The 16,858-nt window shown below is 52.7% G+C and overlaps 5 protein-coding genes across 5 annotated transcripts; 2 read left to right on the forward strand and 3 right to left on the reverse strand.

The window, feature by feature from the left end:
• Positions 1 to 513: 513 nt before the first annotated feature.
• On the reverse strand, positions 514 to 1,431 carry PG998_003590 (uncharacterized protein; the record flags this gene model as incomplete). The annotated part of the gene is made up of 3 exons (XM_066870408.1): positions 514 to 706; positions 771 to 1,092; positions 1,167 to 1,431. The coding sequence occupies 3 exons, from the start codon at positions 1,429 to 1,431 to the stop codon at positions 514 to 516; spliced, it is 780 nt and encodes a 259-aa protein (XP_066734158.1).
• A 1,241-nt stretch (positions 1,432 to 2,672) lies between these two features.
• PG998_003591 (uncharacterized protein) lies at positions 2,673 to 4,672 on the forward strand (the record flags this gene model as incomplete). The annotated part of the gene is made up of 2 exons (XM_066870409.1): positions 2,673 to 4,135; positions 4,186 to 4,672. 2 exons carry the CDS (start codon positions 2,673 to 2,675, stop codon positions 4,670 to 4,672), a joined length of 1,950 nt encoding a protein of 649 aa, XP_066734159.1.
• A 550-nt stretch (positions 4,673 to 5,222) lies between these two features.
• PG998_003592 (uncharacterized protein) lies at positions 5,223 to 6,889 on the forward strand (the record flags this gene model as incomplete). Its single annotated transcript, XM_066870410.1, has 3 exons — positions 5,223 to 5,576; positions 5,617 to 6,345; positions 6,446 to 6,889. 3 exons carry the CDS (start codon positions 5,223 to 5,225, stop codon positions 6,887 to 6,889), a joined length of 1,527 nt encoding a protein of 508 aa, XP_066734160.1.
• Positions 6,890 to 8,010: 1,121 nt separating this feature from the next.
• On the reverse strand, positions 8,011 to 9,879 carry PG998_003593 (acetyltransferase; the record flags this gene model as incomplete). The annotated part of the gene is made up of 6 exons (XM_066870411.1): positions 8,011 to 8,202; positions 8,269 to 8,966; positions 9,024 to 9,397; positions 9,478 to 9,537; positions 9,634 to 9,658; positions 9,834 to 9,879. The coding sequence occupies 6 exons, from the start codon at positions 9,877 to 9,879 to the stop codon at positions 8,011 to 8,013; spliced, it is 1,395 nt and encodes a 464-aa protein (XP_066734161.1).
• A 612-nt stretch (positions 9,880 to 10,491) lies between these two features.
• Positions 10,492 to 11,425, reverse strand: PG998_003594 (mitochondrial 54S ribosomal protein uL29m; the record flags this gene model as incomplete). The annotated part of the gene is made up of 2 exons (XM_066870412.1): positions 10,492 to 10,782; positions 10,889 to 11,425. 2 exons carry the CDS (start codon positions 11,423 to 11,425, stop codon positions 10,492 to 10,494), a joined length of 828 nt encoding a protein of 275 aa, XP_066734162.1.
• Positions 11,426 to 16,858: the final 5,433 nt, after the last annotated feature.

A 16,858-nucleotide genomic window follows, 5' to 3' on the forward strand; every position in this document is an offset into this window, starting at 1 on the left:
AAAACGAAGCGAATTCAATCTTGGAAGACAAAATGGATGAGGACGAAGCAAACTGTGCTATCCAAAACCTGAAGGCGAAACTAAATCCATCCGCTCCGGGATTTGTGGAGTGACCGGCACCGAGACAAAGGTCACGCCCATTGCCAGCCACCGATCGGCTGATAAAACTACATACTACAGTACACTAGACAGAAACCATTAATTTACAAATGCTTTTCATTCCCTCGGACAGCAATGGAAGTAACCCCGTTTCGAAAGAAAAAGACAAAAGGAAGAACGAGTGCGAGTCGCGTTCGTGCGTAAATGTTATATTTGATATCCAACCCAAATGTTGTCCTCCCGAGTCCAGTCGACCCCCTTTCTCTTCTACTTTTCTCCCTCCGAGGCTCTCATCTCGAATAAACTGATGACGTCGCTCGGGGCTTGCCATCTAACTCGTATCTACTAGTCTTTTTATTTGGCAAGAATGGCGATGGCGAGTGAAGTGGTTGCTGTACGCGTCCCATGGGCAGCTCAACTTGCTTGTCTAGCGAGAGCGAGCTGGGGTGTTTGTCCAGCGAGAACGAGCTGGGTGGCGGCTTGGGTAGACCCCATACCTCGGAAGCCCCGAGCTTGGGCGTGGGCGGCCATGGGAGCGAGCTCACTGATTCTTCGTCCAACTCTTTTGCGGAACGTTGGAGGTTGATCTTCTTCCGCAGGTGCATGCCTACAATCACAGCACACACGAAGGAGCAGATGCCACCTACGGAAATGCCAACGCCTATGCCAACCTGCACAGCCAAGCTGATCCCTCCGTCTGCCTGTGCAGCAGCCGGATGTGCCGGGCTTGCCGCTGGCGGTGGTGATGGCGTGCTGCGCGCCGGGGGGTCGGCGAGTCCCCTGGAGAGTCTTCGATACCGCCATAGCTAAAGAACGTGTTTGGCGTCGCTGCGGAGGCGTCGGTGGTCATGTTGAAGTACGGCGAAGTCACCGATCTCGCAGCATCACTGGGATCTCGAAGCCAGAAGAAGAACATGTTGGAGTCACTCAGTTTCAGATCATATGAGTCGACAGTCCAATTGAAATTCCTGGGCAGGTTCTGACCCAGTAGTTCTAGAGCACAACAGGTCAGTATCACTCGTATTTGCCAAGTAAACAACGACTTCCGTAAAGATGATGTTACTCACGTTGATATACAACTTTGTGCGATGTGCGATTCGCATGATCGGCTCCAACTGACTGCCATAACTCCACCCCGTACTCGGTCCAAGGGGCGTCGAAGGCCACTATACGAGGCTCCCCAACTTTCCAGACTTCAACGGCTGCAAGAGGATCGACCTTTCGGTTTCCAATATACCCGGGAGAGCGAAACCCATCAGTTTGAGTCCGGAGCTGGGTTTGGAAAGATAGATGACACAGGCTTGCGAGGGTCAGCAGGGAAAGAGATCGCATAGCTGGCAGGTCACTAGGAGGCTAGACTAGGTCCCAGGTCTGGCTTTCTTTTGGGTTGAAGGAATGAATGTCAAGAGAATGTGTTTATCGAGTAGTTGAAACATTGAACAGAGTCCCTGGAAGGGGGATCAGCGAGAGACTGTACTAAAAGATTGATACACAAAGCATCCTGGAGGAGAGCCTTGGGGTCCGGGGAGAATGGAGGCGACAAGACGTCAAGGCTGGCCCAACCAGGCCAGGCCTACATGATATATGGATCTTTTGATAGGAGCAGCATCGGAATCGAGCGAATCCTTCTCATATGTCTGGCCATCTCCGTGTGAATATTGCAGTTTGAGTCAGCCTACAATGGGGCGAAGTACATGATATTGGGGGCCCTGGATTGATAACGACTCGTCAACCCCCAACAGCTGGCTCACCGCAGCAGCCTCGGTCTTCATGGTCGATTGTGCATTTGGACCAAGACAATCCCACTGAAAGGCATAATTATAATCATTATCTGGTGATATGATGCAAAAGATTTTGGGGCCCGAGAGGTTTCTTATGGCTTTCCCTTGTGGTACGCATCCATGTTGTTGATTGGTCCAGTTGCTCCGGTCCTGACAGTTCAGGTAAAGCTACTCCGGTGACGAGTGCTATTTATATCCAGAGCCGACTCATTGCTGACCACTCAGCATGTCGGAAATCACGTTGTTCCATTCATACAAGATCCCATTGCCTCTGGAAATAGACTTGGTGTTGAGTTGATTTTTCCCACCCATAGCCTCTGCCATGCTGGTGGTAAAACAGGCTGGACAGTGCGGCTAAGTGTGAGTAAGTAATGAATTGTCAACGACAGCCTCCTCAAGGAGAAAGCCTTTTTCTCTACAGTAAGAAGCGAATGGGAGCGGCCAGAGCTGAGAGCCTGGCATTATACTATTTCGGGTCCATGACAGGGAACAGCCACGTGCTCGAGCTTACGTCAGACCTAGTAGGTGAGCATCCGTGTATGAGATGAGATGATAGCAGATGGTGGATGGGCAGAAGACGGGCTCCTCTATCCCTCCCGTCTGTCCGCACTGTCCGCACTGTCGGCACTGTCGGGTCCGTGCCACGCGGTCAACCCAACCACTAAGCTGGAAGGTTGCGCCAAAGACCAAAGACATGAAGCTGCTAAGGTCATCCATTGATCGACTCCCTTTCGATGATTGTCCACCTCCCGACTTGTTGGACGTCGCGATCCCCGTTTCTGGAAATCGGCCATGCGACTTTCTCGTCTGCTACGGCGTGCTGCTGTGCCTCCGTTGCACTCTTCAAGGCGGGCGTCTTATATCCGAGCCCTGCCGTCCAGGCCCTATTCGACCTTGCAGGAAGTCGCCAAAACACCACTTCAACCGCAGCCAGTGCGACTGCGTGACTATCAAGAGGAATGCATACAATCCGTTCTTTCTTCTCTAGAAAATGGCCACAAGCGACTTGGCATATCGCTGGCCACGGGGGCTGGGAAGACTATCGTCTTCACCCAGCTGATTGACCGTATCAGACCGCTTAATAAACATGCCAAGAGGACTTTGATATTGGCCCACAGGAGGGAGCTGGTCGAGCAAGCCGCCAGGCATTGCAGCAATGCCTATCCAGACAAAACCGTCGACATCGAAATGGGAAAGATGCATGCTTCTGGAGTGGCTGACATAACTGTTGCAAGCATCCAGAGCATCGCCTCTGGCGACCGCATTAGCAAATTCGACCCTTCGCGGTTCAAACTGGTCCTAGTGGATGAAGCTCACCATATCGTAGCTCCAGGCTACTTGAGGACCCTGGAGCATTTTGGGCTGGACCAGAAAAGGGACAAGTCTCCTATTCTAGTTGGCGTCTCTGCTACTTTCTCCCGCTTTGATGGGCTGCGCCTGGGTAAGGCCATAGATGAGATCGTCTACCATAAAGACTACGTCGATATGATTGGGGATAAGTGGCTTTCGGATGTCTTATTCACAACCGTCGAATCTACAGCCGATATCCGCCGGGTTCGCAGCGCAGCCAACGGCGATTTCCAACCCGGAGAACTGTCTCGAGCGGTCAACACCGATCAGGTGAATGAGGTGACAATACGCAGCTGGCTCGCTAAGGCCCAGGGGAGGAAGTCGACTTTGGTATTTTGCGTGGATATCGCTCACGTTATGGGCTTGACTCAGGCTTTCCGCGACCACGGGATCGACGCTAGATTTGTAACGGGCAATACTCACAAAGTCGAGAGAAGCGAGCGTCTAAGCGCCTTCAAGCGTGGAGAATTTTCTGTTCTCGTCAACTGTGGCGTGTTTACCGAAGGGACCGACATCCCAAACATTGATTGTGTTGTGTTGGCCCGGCCAACCCGCTCGCGGAACTTGCTCGTGCAGATGATCGGAAGGGGTATGCGTCTCCATCCTGGCAAGACTAACTGCCACGTCATCGACATGGTGTCGAGTCTGGAAACCGGAATAGTCACGGCGCCGACCCTATTCGGCCTTGATCCATCCGAGATCGTCGAAGAAGCCACAATGGACGATATGCGCAAGATGAAAGATCTGAAGACCGTCAATGATCAGGAGCCCAAGAAAGCGGTAACGACGACCCAGTCGTACAGGCCAGGAGCCATCACTGGCCAAATCACGTTTACCGAATACGACACAGTATTCGACCTGATCTCGGATACATCTGGAGAAAATCATATATACGCCATTAGCCGGTATGCGTGGGTACAAGTTGCCCCAGGCAAATACATCCTCTCCGCACCAGGGGGTCTTACATCAGACTGCAGATCGAGAAGGATGAGGGTAATGAAGGGGCAAGCCCTAAATATTCAGCCTGGGAAATTCGTACCCTTCCACAGGGTGTTGCGTCCAAGTCCCCCTTTGCAGCTCCTCGGCAGCTATTGAAGGCGACTACCTTTTCCGATGCCGTCCATGGTAGTGACAAATATGCGTCCGAAAAATACCCTTCATACTTTATCACAAGAAAAGTACAGTGGCGAAGAAATCCTGCCACAGCTGGCCAACTGAAGTTCCTGAATAAACTTCGAACCCCGGAAGATCAGCTAGAAGCAGCTGATATCACCATGGGGAAGGCAGCCGATATGATCACCAAACTTAAGCATGGTGCTCGCGGCCGGTTCATGGCGCTGGCGGCGGATAGGCGGAAGAAACAACGCCAGGCTATCACGTTAGAACAGCAGAATGCTCGAAAACTGAGAGAAGTTGTATCTGTAGGATCGTTGGCAGCTTGATGCAAATTATTGGTTCGATTCCCCTCCATATCAACAACAATACTTCAAGTATATGAAGATCTTGGAATGATGTCCTGCATTGGAGGTGTGTTGTAAGGCTAAGAACAAGCAGTCGCGTAGAGCCAGCGCCCCTGTTTGTTTTTTTAAACGCTATACCGCTATATTTCTGTTATTTCAGTGGCCAACAGGTACTGTATCGCGCAGTTCAACATTGTCTTTCAGCGGTTTGCGGCGCCTGTATATCCCTTCCCCTTCACTCGTCGCCGAACCAGCTGTCCATTCAGTTACCAACGTGGCAATCATGCTCGTCGAGTCTCCCATTCGAGTGTTCGTTGGCGTTTAATACACAATACCAAGTACACATGTTCAACCGCTAATATCCAACTTGGACTGCCCATCATCATCATCGCCAACAACAACAGCAACAACAACAATCACCCACCACAGCCATCAACAACCCACTTGGGGTGGTAATGGCGACCAAGAAGCATACCCATCCTCATCCAACTACTGGGACAGATCATTGACTGTCCTCCTTCGATATCCCATCATGTCCACAGCCCCCTTTGCGGATCTAGGCCATAGCACTGGCTCAACCGCTATTGTGCCTTCAGAAGATGAATCTAAGTTGCCGGGACGATATGGAGTCATTTTGAAAGGGGGCTTGTCCACGGTTGTGGTTGATCTAGCACGGTCACCTCTCAAATACGACGAGTTCGAGAAAGAGCAGCCTGGACCGCAGTCTGATGCTCCTTCCGGTATTGAACCTGGAGCCCCACGTCGTCGGTCGTATCTTGAGGCCATTCGGGCTTCAAACCAACCCTTTGCTCACAGAAAGGCCCTGTTCCCCGGCGAAGAAGACGATTTCCCTCCCAGTTCTCCGCCTCTACCTCTTATGCGAACTGTTTTGGGCAGCTATCCCCCAAGCCTTCTAAGCACAAAAGAACAATCGCGGCAACTTTGCAACCGCACCTGGCCTTTGCAACGCAAACTTCGAGGCTCACCTGCGAGAAAAAGAGATGGAGGCTGCAATCATCAAGGAATTCATCGAGTGCAAAGAATCGCAGCTCGCTCGACTGAGCCATGATTTTTACGGCGACCCGCGCTGGCAAGCTCTGAAGGTCGAGCGCGACGCCTGGCAAAGCCAATGGGACCACGGCAACCTCGAGCAGCGCAAGACGGCTATCAGACATGGTTTGCCCGACGTCGAAAAGCGGATTGATGCCGTTTTCAAGTCGTTTCAGGAAGCCCATTACGCCATCAGCTGCGAGCTGGCCGGGATTCGGTTCAACGCGGCAGCGGCCCTCCGCTCCAAGCCCATCATGCCCACCGACCAGAAGAGCAAGCAATGGGTCTGGAATGTGACCGGCCAACCCCACAGCCTCAGAAACCGCGTGCTGACGCCCGTCGAGCGGCCGCTGCTCGAGGTCGGCCCGGAGGTCCTCCCGCCCAACCCCGTCGTCGACTTCCCGCCGCAAGGACTAAGCACCCGATCATCTGCCAGCAGCGTTCATAGAGTGTTTGACATGGCCTTGGATAATCAGGAGTCCATGTCGCCTGCTGACCGGTACGAGTTCTACAAAACCCACGGACATTACGCAGCACTGCACTACCTCAAGCACATCAAGGCCGGAACTGAGCAGCCACCTACTGAAGAGACCGTTGTTCCCGAGGTACGTACTCTAGTGTTGCAACACATGATTTCGAGTTTCTTATGATAGTGCGAGGCCAAGAGCCCGAAGACTGCTTGAACCATGCACTGACTACTCGCAGTGGTTTCAAATCTTCGAGACTCAGAACAACGACCTCGCCTTCTCGAGCAGTGAGACGGCGCATGGCAGGTTCGCCGATCTCAACTTCCACCTCGGCGATCTTGGTTGCAAGGTACGGGACAGCGCCGGCGAAAGCAGCGCAACGAAAGCAAATTTGGACAATCTCATGCGACGTATCGAGACGGCCCAGCGTGTGGTCGCCGATCGGGACCGGCGCGTCGTTGAGAATCGGATGCGAGCCGAGGCGGCCCGGGCAGTCACGCCATCAACGACATTCCACGCTCCTGGCAATGCTATGCAGCGCATCGTCGCCGAGCGTTCCGCCGAGAATGCTGTACACGACCGGGCTAACGGACGACCCCTTGGCTCGACAGCGGATGAGGAGAGAAACGACGTTGCCAAGCGGCTGGATTCTCGCCGGTCCCGGCTTTCCGCGCATTTCTAGGTCATTTGATGAACTGGGAGGGTTATATTGCTTTGCGTTGTTTCCATTTGATGCTTTCAACTTGATTAAGGACGGACGACCCCTCGGCTCGACGGTGGATGAGGAGAGAAACGACGCTGCGAAGCGCCTGGATTCGCGGAAGTCTCGGCTCCCTGCACATTTCTAGATCGTTTGACGGATTGGGGTTTTTTTGTTCCTTTGCAATGTTTCCATTTCGTGCTTTCAACTTGGTCACAAAGCACTGGGTTAGACCGTACAACTAATGAGAATGGACTTTTGGAGGTTTTCGTAATACCTGTGACAACACGGCGCGGACACGGATAACCATCCTAAGCTTTGCAATCGTAACCATTCCCGGTTGGTCGTGCCTTTGAGCCAAGCAGTCGTAGTTCGGCATTGCCGGCTAGCCATGGTTTTGATACGGGAGCTGGAGGGGTGTATACAGTATTGGGATGGGGGAAATAGGTTATTAGCCTACTAAGATTCCCCAATACTCACATTCGGGGTATTATAATTAGCAGATGCTTGTCGAGTGGTTTGGTGGGTCTGGTTTTTGATGAAAAGGGGAGTTATACCAAAAGACCGGCAAGCAATGGGTGAGAGGTTCACACCAGGAACTCGGCCCTTTCATACTCATAGCCCATATCCAACATTGGAGAGGAATGCCAATAGTCTTGCAACACCTGCGGAGTATCAGAGTTTAGGCATCGCCACAGACAGAGAGCTAATGAACCGAAAAGGCTACGAAACGAACACCCATGTAAGGAGCGCATATACTCGTCCCTCCACGTCCACATCACGTACCATACGCACCGCAATGTGTGACACTGGCCATATTTGAGATCACAATTCATTTCTTCTACAAGTACCTAATCCTCCATCCAACCAGGGCACAAGCAGTTTTGGCTGCTGTGCCAGTTATCCTTGACTAGGCATCTGTGAAGCACTTCCGAGTGCCTCAATCCGACGATACTATCTCCATGGCCGTGAAGGTTGCCTCGCCCACGCCTGACGCATTAATTCTGGGAACGGGTCATGGCCAGTGGCCGCTACGCCTCCTCGCTTGCTGTATCCACCGCCACTCTGACTCTGTCCGGATATTCCTTAGTATGGTGCCAGATTTATTCCTCGGTCATCTGGACGCCCTCTCGCAGGCCTTCAACCTTGAGTTCCTCGCCAGTGCAGCGACGGTAGATGTCTTGCACATCATCGGTAGTAGTCTCGAAGTGCGATGTGGCGTCGTAGCTCTTGGAGATGAACACGTTGTCGTTGGTGCCATTGTCAAGAGGCTCGTAGATGGGGATCGGCGGGCCCTGGGTGGGATGTAATGTTAGTTTAAATTTGCAATTTCCTGCACAAACCCGGGTTATGTTGCTTACCATGAACTGTTCCTCAATCTTGCCCAGGCGGTCGATACCAGGCTGGAGCTCGAGGTGGTGGTTGGCCGAAGTCTCGGCAATCGTCGAGACGATGGCAACGTAGTAGCCCTTAGGGCATACGTTGTGTGCCGATGACACGCACGCAATATAGACATCGTTCTTGCGTCCGACTTGGGACTGGGGGATGATCAGCTGGCAAGAGTCGCTGTCGTTGGTGCCAGCCAAGGGGTGCTTCAAGATGCAGATGGCTCGCAGAACGTGGCCAACCACCTTGACCTTGTCAGGGAAGTAGCTCGGGTCACCCAGGATCATGGGAGCCTTGGTCTCGAACTTCATCTCGGGCTCGATGCCGGTCATAGTAGCCTTGATGCCGGTGGCCTTGGCGCCATCGTACAGGATCTCATCGATGTTGGCGTTCAACATGTAAGTACCGCCGTAGATGGCAGACAGACGGGCGAAGCCTTGGGGCAGCTCTCCAAGTCCGTAGAGAGGGTAGATGTAAGGGGACTTGCCGTACCGGGCGACGGAGTTACCGTACAGTCGGATACGGTCGATGGTCTCGGGGGCCTTGCCCGGGGCATCAATGTAACTGTCGTCGAGGTACAGAGCCATGGCGTGTCCAATAAAGTCACGGGTACCGGGCTCGAGACCGAACTTCTCGTATACCTCCTTCATGGTGCAGCTGTTCATGTCCAGACCTGATGCGGTGGTTAGTCCTGCCGTCGAGTTCTGGTGGCAGCAATGAGGTCACATACCCTTGTGCGAAGCGACATCCTTGACGTCGAAGGTGCCCACCCACTCGATGAAGCTCTTCATGCGGCGCTTCTCAAAGATGCCCATGAGGGGAGACTTCAGAGCCTCGGCGGCATCTGAGGGGACCTTGGCAACGGTGGCCTTAGACCCAGTGCCCTGTTGTACGTAGCTGCCGGCAACCTGCTTGAACTCGAGGTAGCGGGTGACATCGGTGGAAACGAGAATGTTGGTCAGCTCGCCCGAAGACATGAGCAGCTTGGGGACCAGGTCAATGTTCCAGTCGGCCGGTCGTCCGTAGGCCTCCCATGGCTTGGTGCCCTCCTGGTAGTTGCCGTACTTCTTGAATAGTGTCTCGAGGTTGACGGATGCGGCTTCGCTGCGATGGAGAAAAGGCAAAAAGGTCAGCGAGTCGTGGCAGAGCAGAGAGAAACAAGTGCGGTGGATGTGTCGACTTACCCTCCGTAGTGGTCGTTGCGGTCGATGTGCAACACCTTCTTTCCCTTGACGCTGAGCACGCTGTACGCAAAGCTAGGTTAGCTACCCCTGTTCTGTCTCCGACTTGCGCGACGCATCGAGTGGCACGTAAGTGCAGGAAGAAAAGAAGCGACATACCCAGAAAGGATACACTCGGTCAGGCCTGTTTCCTCGATACTCGTCAGCGATTCCCGTCTTCTGGCACCATGACGAAGCACGACGGATGGGTTGGCGAAGTTGCGCAAACGGTGCATTCCATCGAGAGCTGTCTGGCAAACCCCACCAACCAACAAGTGCACGCCCAAGGGGAATGCGGGGGGTTCAGTTGCGTTGCTTACCGGTGCCGAGTACTATCACGTCATAGTTGGGCGAAATCTCTTCCATGATGGGCGGTATGGGAGAAGAAAGAAACACTAGATGCTTGGGGAGGAAGTGCTATGGCGGAAGAGAGAAGGAAGAAAAAGGTCAGGTCAAGAGAGCAAGAGTTGAGAATAGGGACCTATCGACTTGTTCGGCCAGAGAGGGGAACAAACTATCGGCGGTGAAGTGATAGGTAGGGGGGTGCACTGGCGCTGGTAGGGGCTGGTAGGGGTGCAGAGGTGAAAAGGAGGAGTGTCCCGCCCGTATTTAGGTCCCTTCTGGGTCCACGTTCACGTACACGTCCCATTTGCTTTCGCTAGTCTCGTTGTCTGCTCATTCAACAATGAGGGAGTGACAGCTTGTCCAGCCAATAGCAAGTGGGGTCCCGGCTGTCCCAACTGAAGCCTGGGGCGTCTGGCCTTTGTTCCAACTCGTTCCAATATTGGAAGCACCGTCATGCAAATCTCCTTTTTATTGTCATGGCATTGATCCTGGAAGCCTGGCTATTATTGCCTCATGTTCCCACGGTTCTCGAAATAACGTGTGAGAGGATACATGTCATCTACTCCCATGGTACAGATAGTATTTACAAGACCCTCCTCATGTCTACGTGTACAAATACAGCAGTCCCCCTTCTTACACCCTCGGCGAGCCTTGCGCTTGCTCCGTCTTCGGGAGGCTCGAGGGGTCCATCGTCTCCGTGGCCGGCTTTTCCTCCATGAACTTCTCTTGCTCCCGTGCTACAGCAGCTTCGGACTCGAGTGCCAGCCGCTCCGTGTCCTGCTCCAAGTAGTCGCCCGGCGTGTAGGGATTGCCTTCGCCAGAGAGATCAATCTCAGGGTCCTTCTCGGCAAGTGCTCTTGCGTCCTCCCACACGTAGTATCGCTCCGTCAAGGTATGCTTGATGGCCTTCATCGTCTTCCATACCTATAGCGAGTTTCCCCCCGTTAGCGTCCATTCCTGCCGTGCTCACGTCACGCATATCTCATGAGGGAATCAGGTGCCAGTGAGATCGGGATGTATCGTCATTTACCTCGTAGTTCCGTGTTTTGCTCGCATCCATTCCAACCTGCAGCTTCAGTCTCGACCTCTCGCGCGTCGCAGTAGCGATTCGGTTACGTTCTTTGACACAAACCCACCATAGTCGGTGAAGGTCTTCCCAGCTCTTGTGCCGCAACTCTTCCACAATCCAGGCTCGCCCGTGCTGCGAGTCTTCGTCGGGGGTCGGGATTGCTTTGTCCTTGGCGTAGAAAAAGTCCCAGAGGCCATGGTTCGGGTCCGTCGTGATCTTGGGCTGGTAGGCGGCGGGTCTGGGCGTTGCGAAGCCGTCGACAGCCATACGCCCCTTCGTACCGGATCTGTGAATACTGCTGAGACCGCGGAGACGGTTGTTGTCACGGGTAGGCCGGCGCGCGTCGAGAGACGATGTCGTTGAGAATGACGCAGTGTTCGAGGGGCAGGATAATGACCCCCGTACCGGCAGGTTCAGTGACGAAGCTGTGGCTGGGCCTCTACTGGCCGTACGTAGCACCCGCTCGATAGACGACCGAATTGGCGCAGAGGCGGCCATTGTGTTATGAGATTGACGGCTAGGACCTCGAGCGCAATGATATAGTATGCTCTATTTCGGTGGTCGAAAGCTTCATGCAATTCCAGCCCGCCATTCTCCCAAAAAAAAATTGGCCCGACCCTGGTGCCGCCTTCAGCCACACTTCCTCAGCCACACTCTATATCTATAGTCCACTACGTGGGGTCAACAAAGGGATACATATATAAATAATTTTGGTGATCGTGTATTATGCTTCTTGCGTGTAAAATTCGGTGTAAATCTTGTGCCACGTAGGGAGGCGTCTCTGCTGGAGTCTGACTGTGGTCTATTCCTGTCCAAAATGGCGTTGTTGTATAACAGTGTTGCTTGTCTGCCACCACACTCCTTGGTGGATGGCAGCAGTGCCCGGCATCGGCATCAGGACAAATCAACTGCATAGGCCCGTTTAATCTACTACGTGTACAGGTTCCAGATCACAGTGGAGTAAAGTGCTTGTTGTTAGTCGAGTATTATGCAATGATTATCTTGTTACTACGTGAATGGCTAAGAGTAGGCATCAAATGAGCACAAACAGATCTGACACTTTACCATCCGAGAACAATAATTCACGGCTTCGGTACCATGGATGGGTGTCTTTGTTGCTTTAGTATGGCGATCGGATATACTGGAGTACTGCCATAAAATGTCCACCATCGCTGGCTGTCCCAGGGGCAAGTATCACTGTTGGCCATTGTCTGGGGCGGCCAGGAATCCCGTCAGAACCAAAAGCAAAGAAGTAATGTGAAAGTATAGAAGAGCATTGCCCTCTTATCATCGTCGACTCTAACAGGGCCTCTCGGGGTATGATGCTGCGAGGATAAGAATCCGGGCTGGAAGCATTGGCGTTCGTCATGAACCACTAACATCCAGTACACCAGATCTTGGAAGTCTACCAGGCTGTGTTTACTCGATCAGGGTAGCGTCACACTCAGGGCTGCGCAGGCGACAATGTCCAAGGGCGAGTGTTAATAGACTATTTGATAACCTTGTATGCTTGATCGTGTCTGCTATATGATTTCGTATGCTGCCTTTGGATGAATCCACCCATTGCAGAATGCTATGCATGCAAGCCAACCTCATGGGGGTGAATACGTAATGTGTATCTGCCCCCCTATAGCGACTATCATATGGCGGACTTGGAGGAAACACCCTTCTTACTGGCCGCAAAGCTCACACAGTCTTCCGGCGTATACGAGTTTCGTGGTCATTAACCCACCCTGGACAAAGGCGAGAAGTCACTCAGCACTGTCAAGCGTGCTGAGGCACATAGGGCTCCCAGCAAATCGCGACATGTCAGCACTACATCATCCATTCCCTTCCCCCAACCGTTGCAGGGTCAATACCGCTGTTTATATCACGGGCACCAGAACAATCCCGTGGCTACCAGTTTGGGGCCGCATTTCGTGCCATTCTACAGTCTCAGCAATACCACGATCCTTTCATGCACTCGCATGAATAAACTCAGGGAGGGGGTGGGGGGCACAAAAGGGCCTCTTCTCGGAAGGCAGTGATACATATATTGTCAGCCTCGTGTGTGGTACCAGCAGTATGCCCCCCCTGTAGCACTGTGCCCAATGCAAGTCGCAATGGAATAGTGTCGGATACGGGTTGATTGTTTTTATGCGAGGCAAAGGCTAGCCCTGTGCGGTTCAAAGCCCGTTCAATTTTGTAGGGGATCATTCAGAATTCGTGGGTCGGTGACATCGGTTGATATGCTCGACAATCTCGCACTTTGTGCTCCACAGAAGAACTGTGGAAGGTGATTCGGATAGAATTGGAAACAGGATCAAGCATGGAAGTCGATCGGATGAATGAAGGACTCGGTTGTCAACGGCAACAGCGGGTTATTATCGTCGAAGTTGGGGCCAAGTTGAGGGCATTGCATCCTCGGACATGTCCACAGGAACTGGAAGTAGCTGGACGTGACGAACAAAAGACCTGCATGGCCAAGTAGTCGATGCGTTATAGGCTGTCGTGTCGGAGGAGAGAAGAGAACTCTGTTGTAATCGGTTAAGCAAGGCGCCTTGCCGTATCACCCGTCCACCTATCCTGTCCGACAACGTCGACAATCGAAGGAGTTGAGTTGGGACGATGAGATGTTTACCTAAAATATGTCACAATTATACTGGTTGGGTTATTGGGCAAACAGGTTGAACATACCAACTCCCCCGGCCCGGCAGCTTTCGTGGCCAGTCTGGCCAGTCAGTCTACTTTCTCCTGTAGATCTGCCAAATCCAGATGGAATGTAATGCATCCCAGGTAGCGTGTGGGCTTGCAAGCAGAGTCTGGGATGGAAAAATACGGCTCAATGGCTCCATGGTAGCTTTCGTGGGATCCAGTGCTGATTGTCCTGGGTGGACGTACAGAGCAGCACGATTAAAGGGGTCGGACGCAATGAGTCATTATTGGACATCTCGTGATGCTGAACTGGGCGTTTTCGTCTTGTCCGGGTGTGCACATGGAAATATTGACAGACAATCTACGCCGGTGCGCGAAGGAAAACCGACGGATGAGATGCAGTAGAAGATGGAAGAGTATTCTCTAATCTTGAGAGACTGGTGTTTAGTATCTAACCTCTATCCCAAGTGGTTCCAGGTGGACCTGGACGAATCCGATTCTGGGGAAGCGGGATGGATGAGGCCAAACCCACAGCGGCTGTAAATGGAGTCAAACCTTCGCTTGTCTTGTCCGGTCAGTCTGAGGCCTCCCCTCCTCACCCACACCACCCCTCAGAATTCAAGCATCTTCCTGATGGGGGCCTGGGTCGCTTGACACCCGGAGATGGAGATGGAGATGGAGATGGAGATGGGAGGAGATCAGCCAGATCTTGTTGGATTCAACGCCGACTTTGCCTTGTGGAGTCTCCTTCCCGCCTTCTCTCTCTCTCTCTCTCTCCATCCGAAGAAGCTTCCTTTCTTCTTGCGGGTGCAATTGTGGATTGTTAGCCGGCAGAGCTAGAACCTGATGAACTCGAACTTTGTACGCTTGTTCCAACGACAACTGCATACTTACCCGTGAATATGAGCTTCTCTCGCCCTCGAGCCCCGAGAACCAGAAAGGATGCTCGGGCCGTTCGAGACCAAAAAAAACGAGCTGGGGGGTGTCGAGAACCTCGAACATGCGAAGACATCAAACCTTTGCCACTTTGACAGCTGCGCCCAGCTCAACCATCGCAACTACTGACTGATATCAAATGACTCGTGCCTCGTTTTCAGCATCTATCGAAAACAGCCTGGTGTTCATCCTCAGACGCACACACACTCGGATGCCCGCCCCCCTGCCTTACTGCCTACGAGAAACAATTCACATCATGGCCGAAAACCTCCTTCAGATGACGTGTATTGACGTGCTAAACATTCCAGCCGAGGAAATAGATCGTACCGGAACAAGACTGCATATTGCCCCCATGCACAGTTTCTTTTTCGCCCTCTACATAGGGATCCGATCTGACGGACTGAACTCGTAGTTCCCGAGTCATGAAAATAGCAAACCAACAGCTTCTGCCGTCAAGGTTTGCCAAGCAGATATGATTTGACAGAGGTATATTTTTTTCTTCTTTGGCACTAGCATTCCTACGCTGGCCTTGATTCTGGATATTGCTACGTTGCGCGTGAGACTGACTCGCACGTCGGGGAAGCACACCATCCTGGGCATGGAATCCGGTAACTAGCAAAGTTCAAGGCGGTTCATACAGTGTACCAAGTCGTACTATTTTCGTTGACTTGACCACGGTCATAATGAGCAGAGAGCATCGTGGCCTTCGTACAGAACGACACGCAGACGATCAGCTAGCAAAGCTCCTCAACCTTGCTTCCGTGGATCGGGATTTACCGCATTGGCTCACGTAGGGTAATGACACGATGTTCCGCCGCGTGCCCAAGTTAGCAGTAACTCCCCAGCGGCCAAGCATCGTGAACTTGGACGAGCACATGTAGTGTGAAACAAGTACTGATCTGTCGGGCTCTTTCTTAGTAGGTCGTCGCTCATGCCAATAACCAATAACCAATAGTGCAACACACTAGGTTGGGATAGCTAAGCAGACAGGATTCTATTTAGTCAGAAAGTACGCGCCCTAGGCGCAGCTTCATCTAATTCGACGATGGGCGTATGCAGGAAGATCGATGGATGACAGAGACTTTGGTTGTATCGGTACTTTTCGAGTCGCTGTCGGAAGACTAGTCCTGTCATCGTTTGGCCGAAAGTTCGTAACGGTCGACTGTCACGGAATTACGGAATTTCCCACAGCAGCACATCATTATTGTTGGTCATACTTGTAACAGAGAGAAAAGGTCACGAACGTCCGATGCGCTGCATAGCATGCATAATCAACAAGGATGAACTCGCCTCAGGCTGCCCACAGCATATCAGGTGCGTCGCGATACCCGTCAGGAAGCTCTCAACTCGGAGCACTGTCAGGTACCAGGATATAGGACAAGTTGTTTGTTTGCATTTAATAATGCGAACGATGCCTGTCGACTCGGAAGGCTGCCCGAGCGGGCAGAGCGAACGAAAAGAAATGGGCGCGTTAAAAAAGAAATCGTGCTTGTGGGCACCTACTGCATCTGCATGCCGTAGAATACTCTATGCAGAACCTGAATAAAACTTGAGAGACGAGCTTCGCGGACTTGCTTTTTGTGCATACAGCAGCCCTCTTCGGGACACCGCCCCGCTGGGATACGCTGGGTGATTATGGAGAGCTGAGTAAAAGCGCCCAAACAGATGAAAGGTCTTGCAAGCAGGGAAGCGCCGGCACCATGTCTGGACAAAGTACAGTACCTACAGAGGTTGGCGCCGCATCTATCGGCAAACTTCCGACGACAGGACCACCTTTCTTTCGAATGGGTCGCCCCCAAGCCCACAATAAGCCCGGTGGGACGAAAGGGACCGGACCGAATGTGTCCAAGAGTCTCTATGTGGTCCTTGCCACGACTATTCCGCCATTCCTCACAATTTCGAAGATACGTACACGGCATTCGGGCACCTACACAGCGCGCATCTCGCCCCTAATCCTCCTACATGAGCCCACAAGGGCGAAAAGGGGTCCTCGGAGGCTCAGTGTGTGCTGGTATAGCGGGTTCCTTGGTGCTGGGTGACCAGGGGGTACCGGTACTTCACCGAGCGTGTCCCGGGCCATCGTGGTTCGACTCGCCTGCCAGCCACACAGGAACGCAGTTGATATGGCGCTGCTATCAACTAGTCGGCCTGACTCGTACGTACTACAGCGCGCCGGGCTTCACCGCTTCACCGCCCTGTTGCTGCGCTGTCAAACAACACTTGGGTATGATGCAACAGAGATGGCAAGTGAAATCCTATCAACCAGTTCTTGGGACCAAAACTGTTTCGCAAAAGATTTTCTCTAACTCCGAAAGTGGGAAGGGCGGCTGGAGGTGTGTATGTAGGTATAGGCGGTGGATA

Source organism: Apiospora kogelbergensis (genome assembly GCF_038363985.1).
Source record: "Apiospora kogelbergensis strain CBS 113332 chromosome Unknown utg000002l_segment0_segment0, whole genome shotgun sequence".
Lineage (NCBI taxonomy): Eukaryota > Fungi > Ascomycota > Sordariomycetes > Amphisphaeriales > Apiosporaceae > Apiospora > Apiospora kogelbergensis.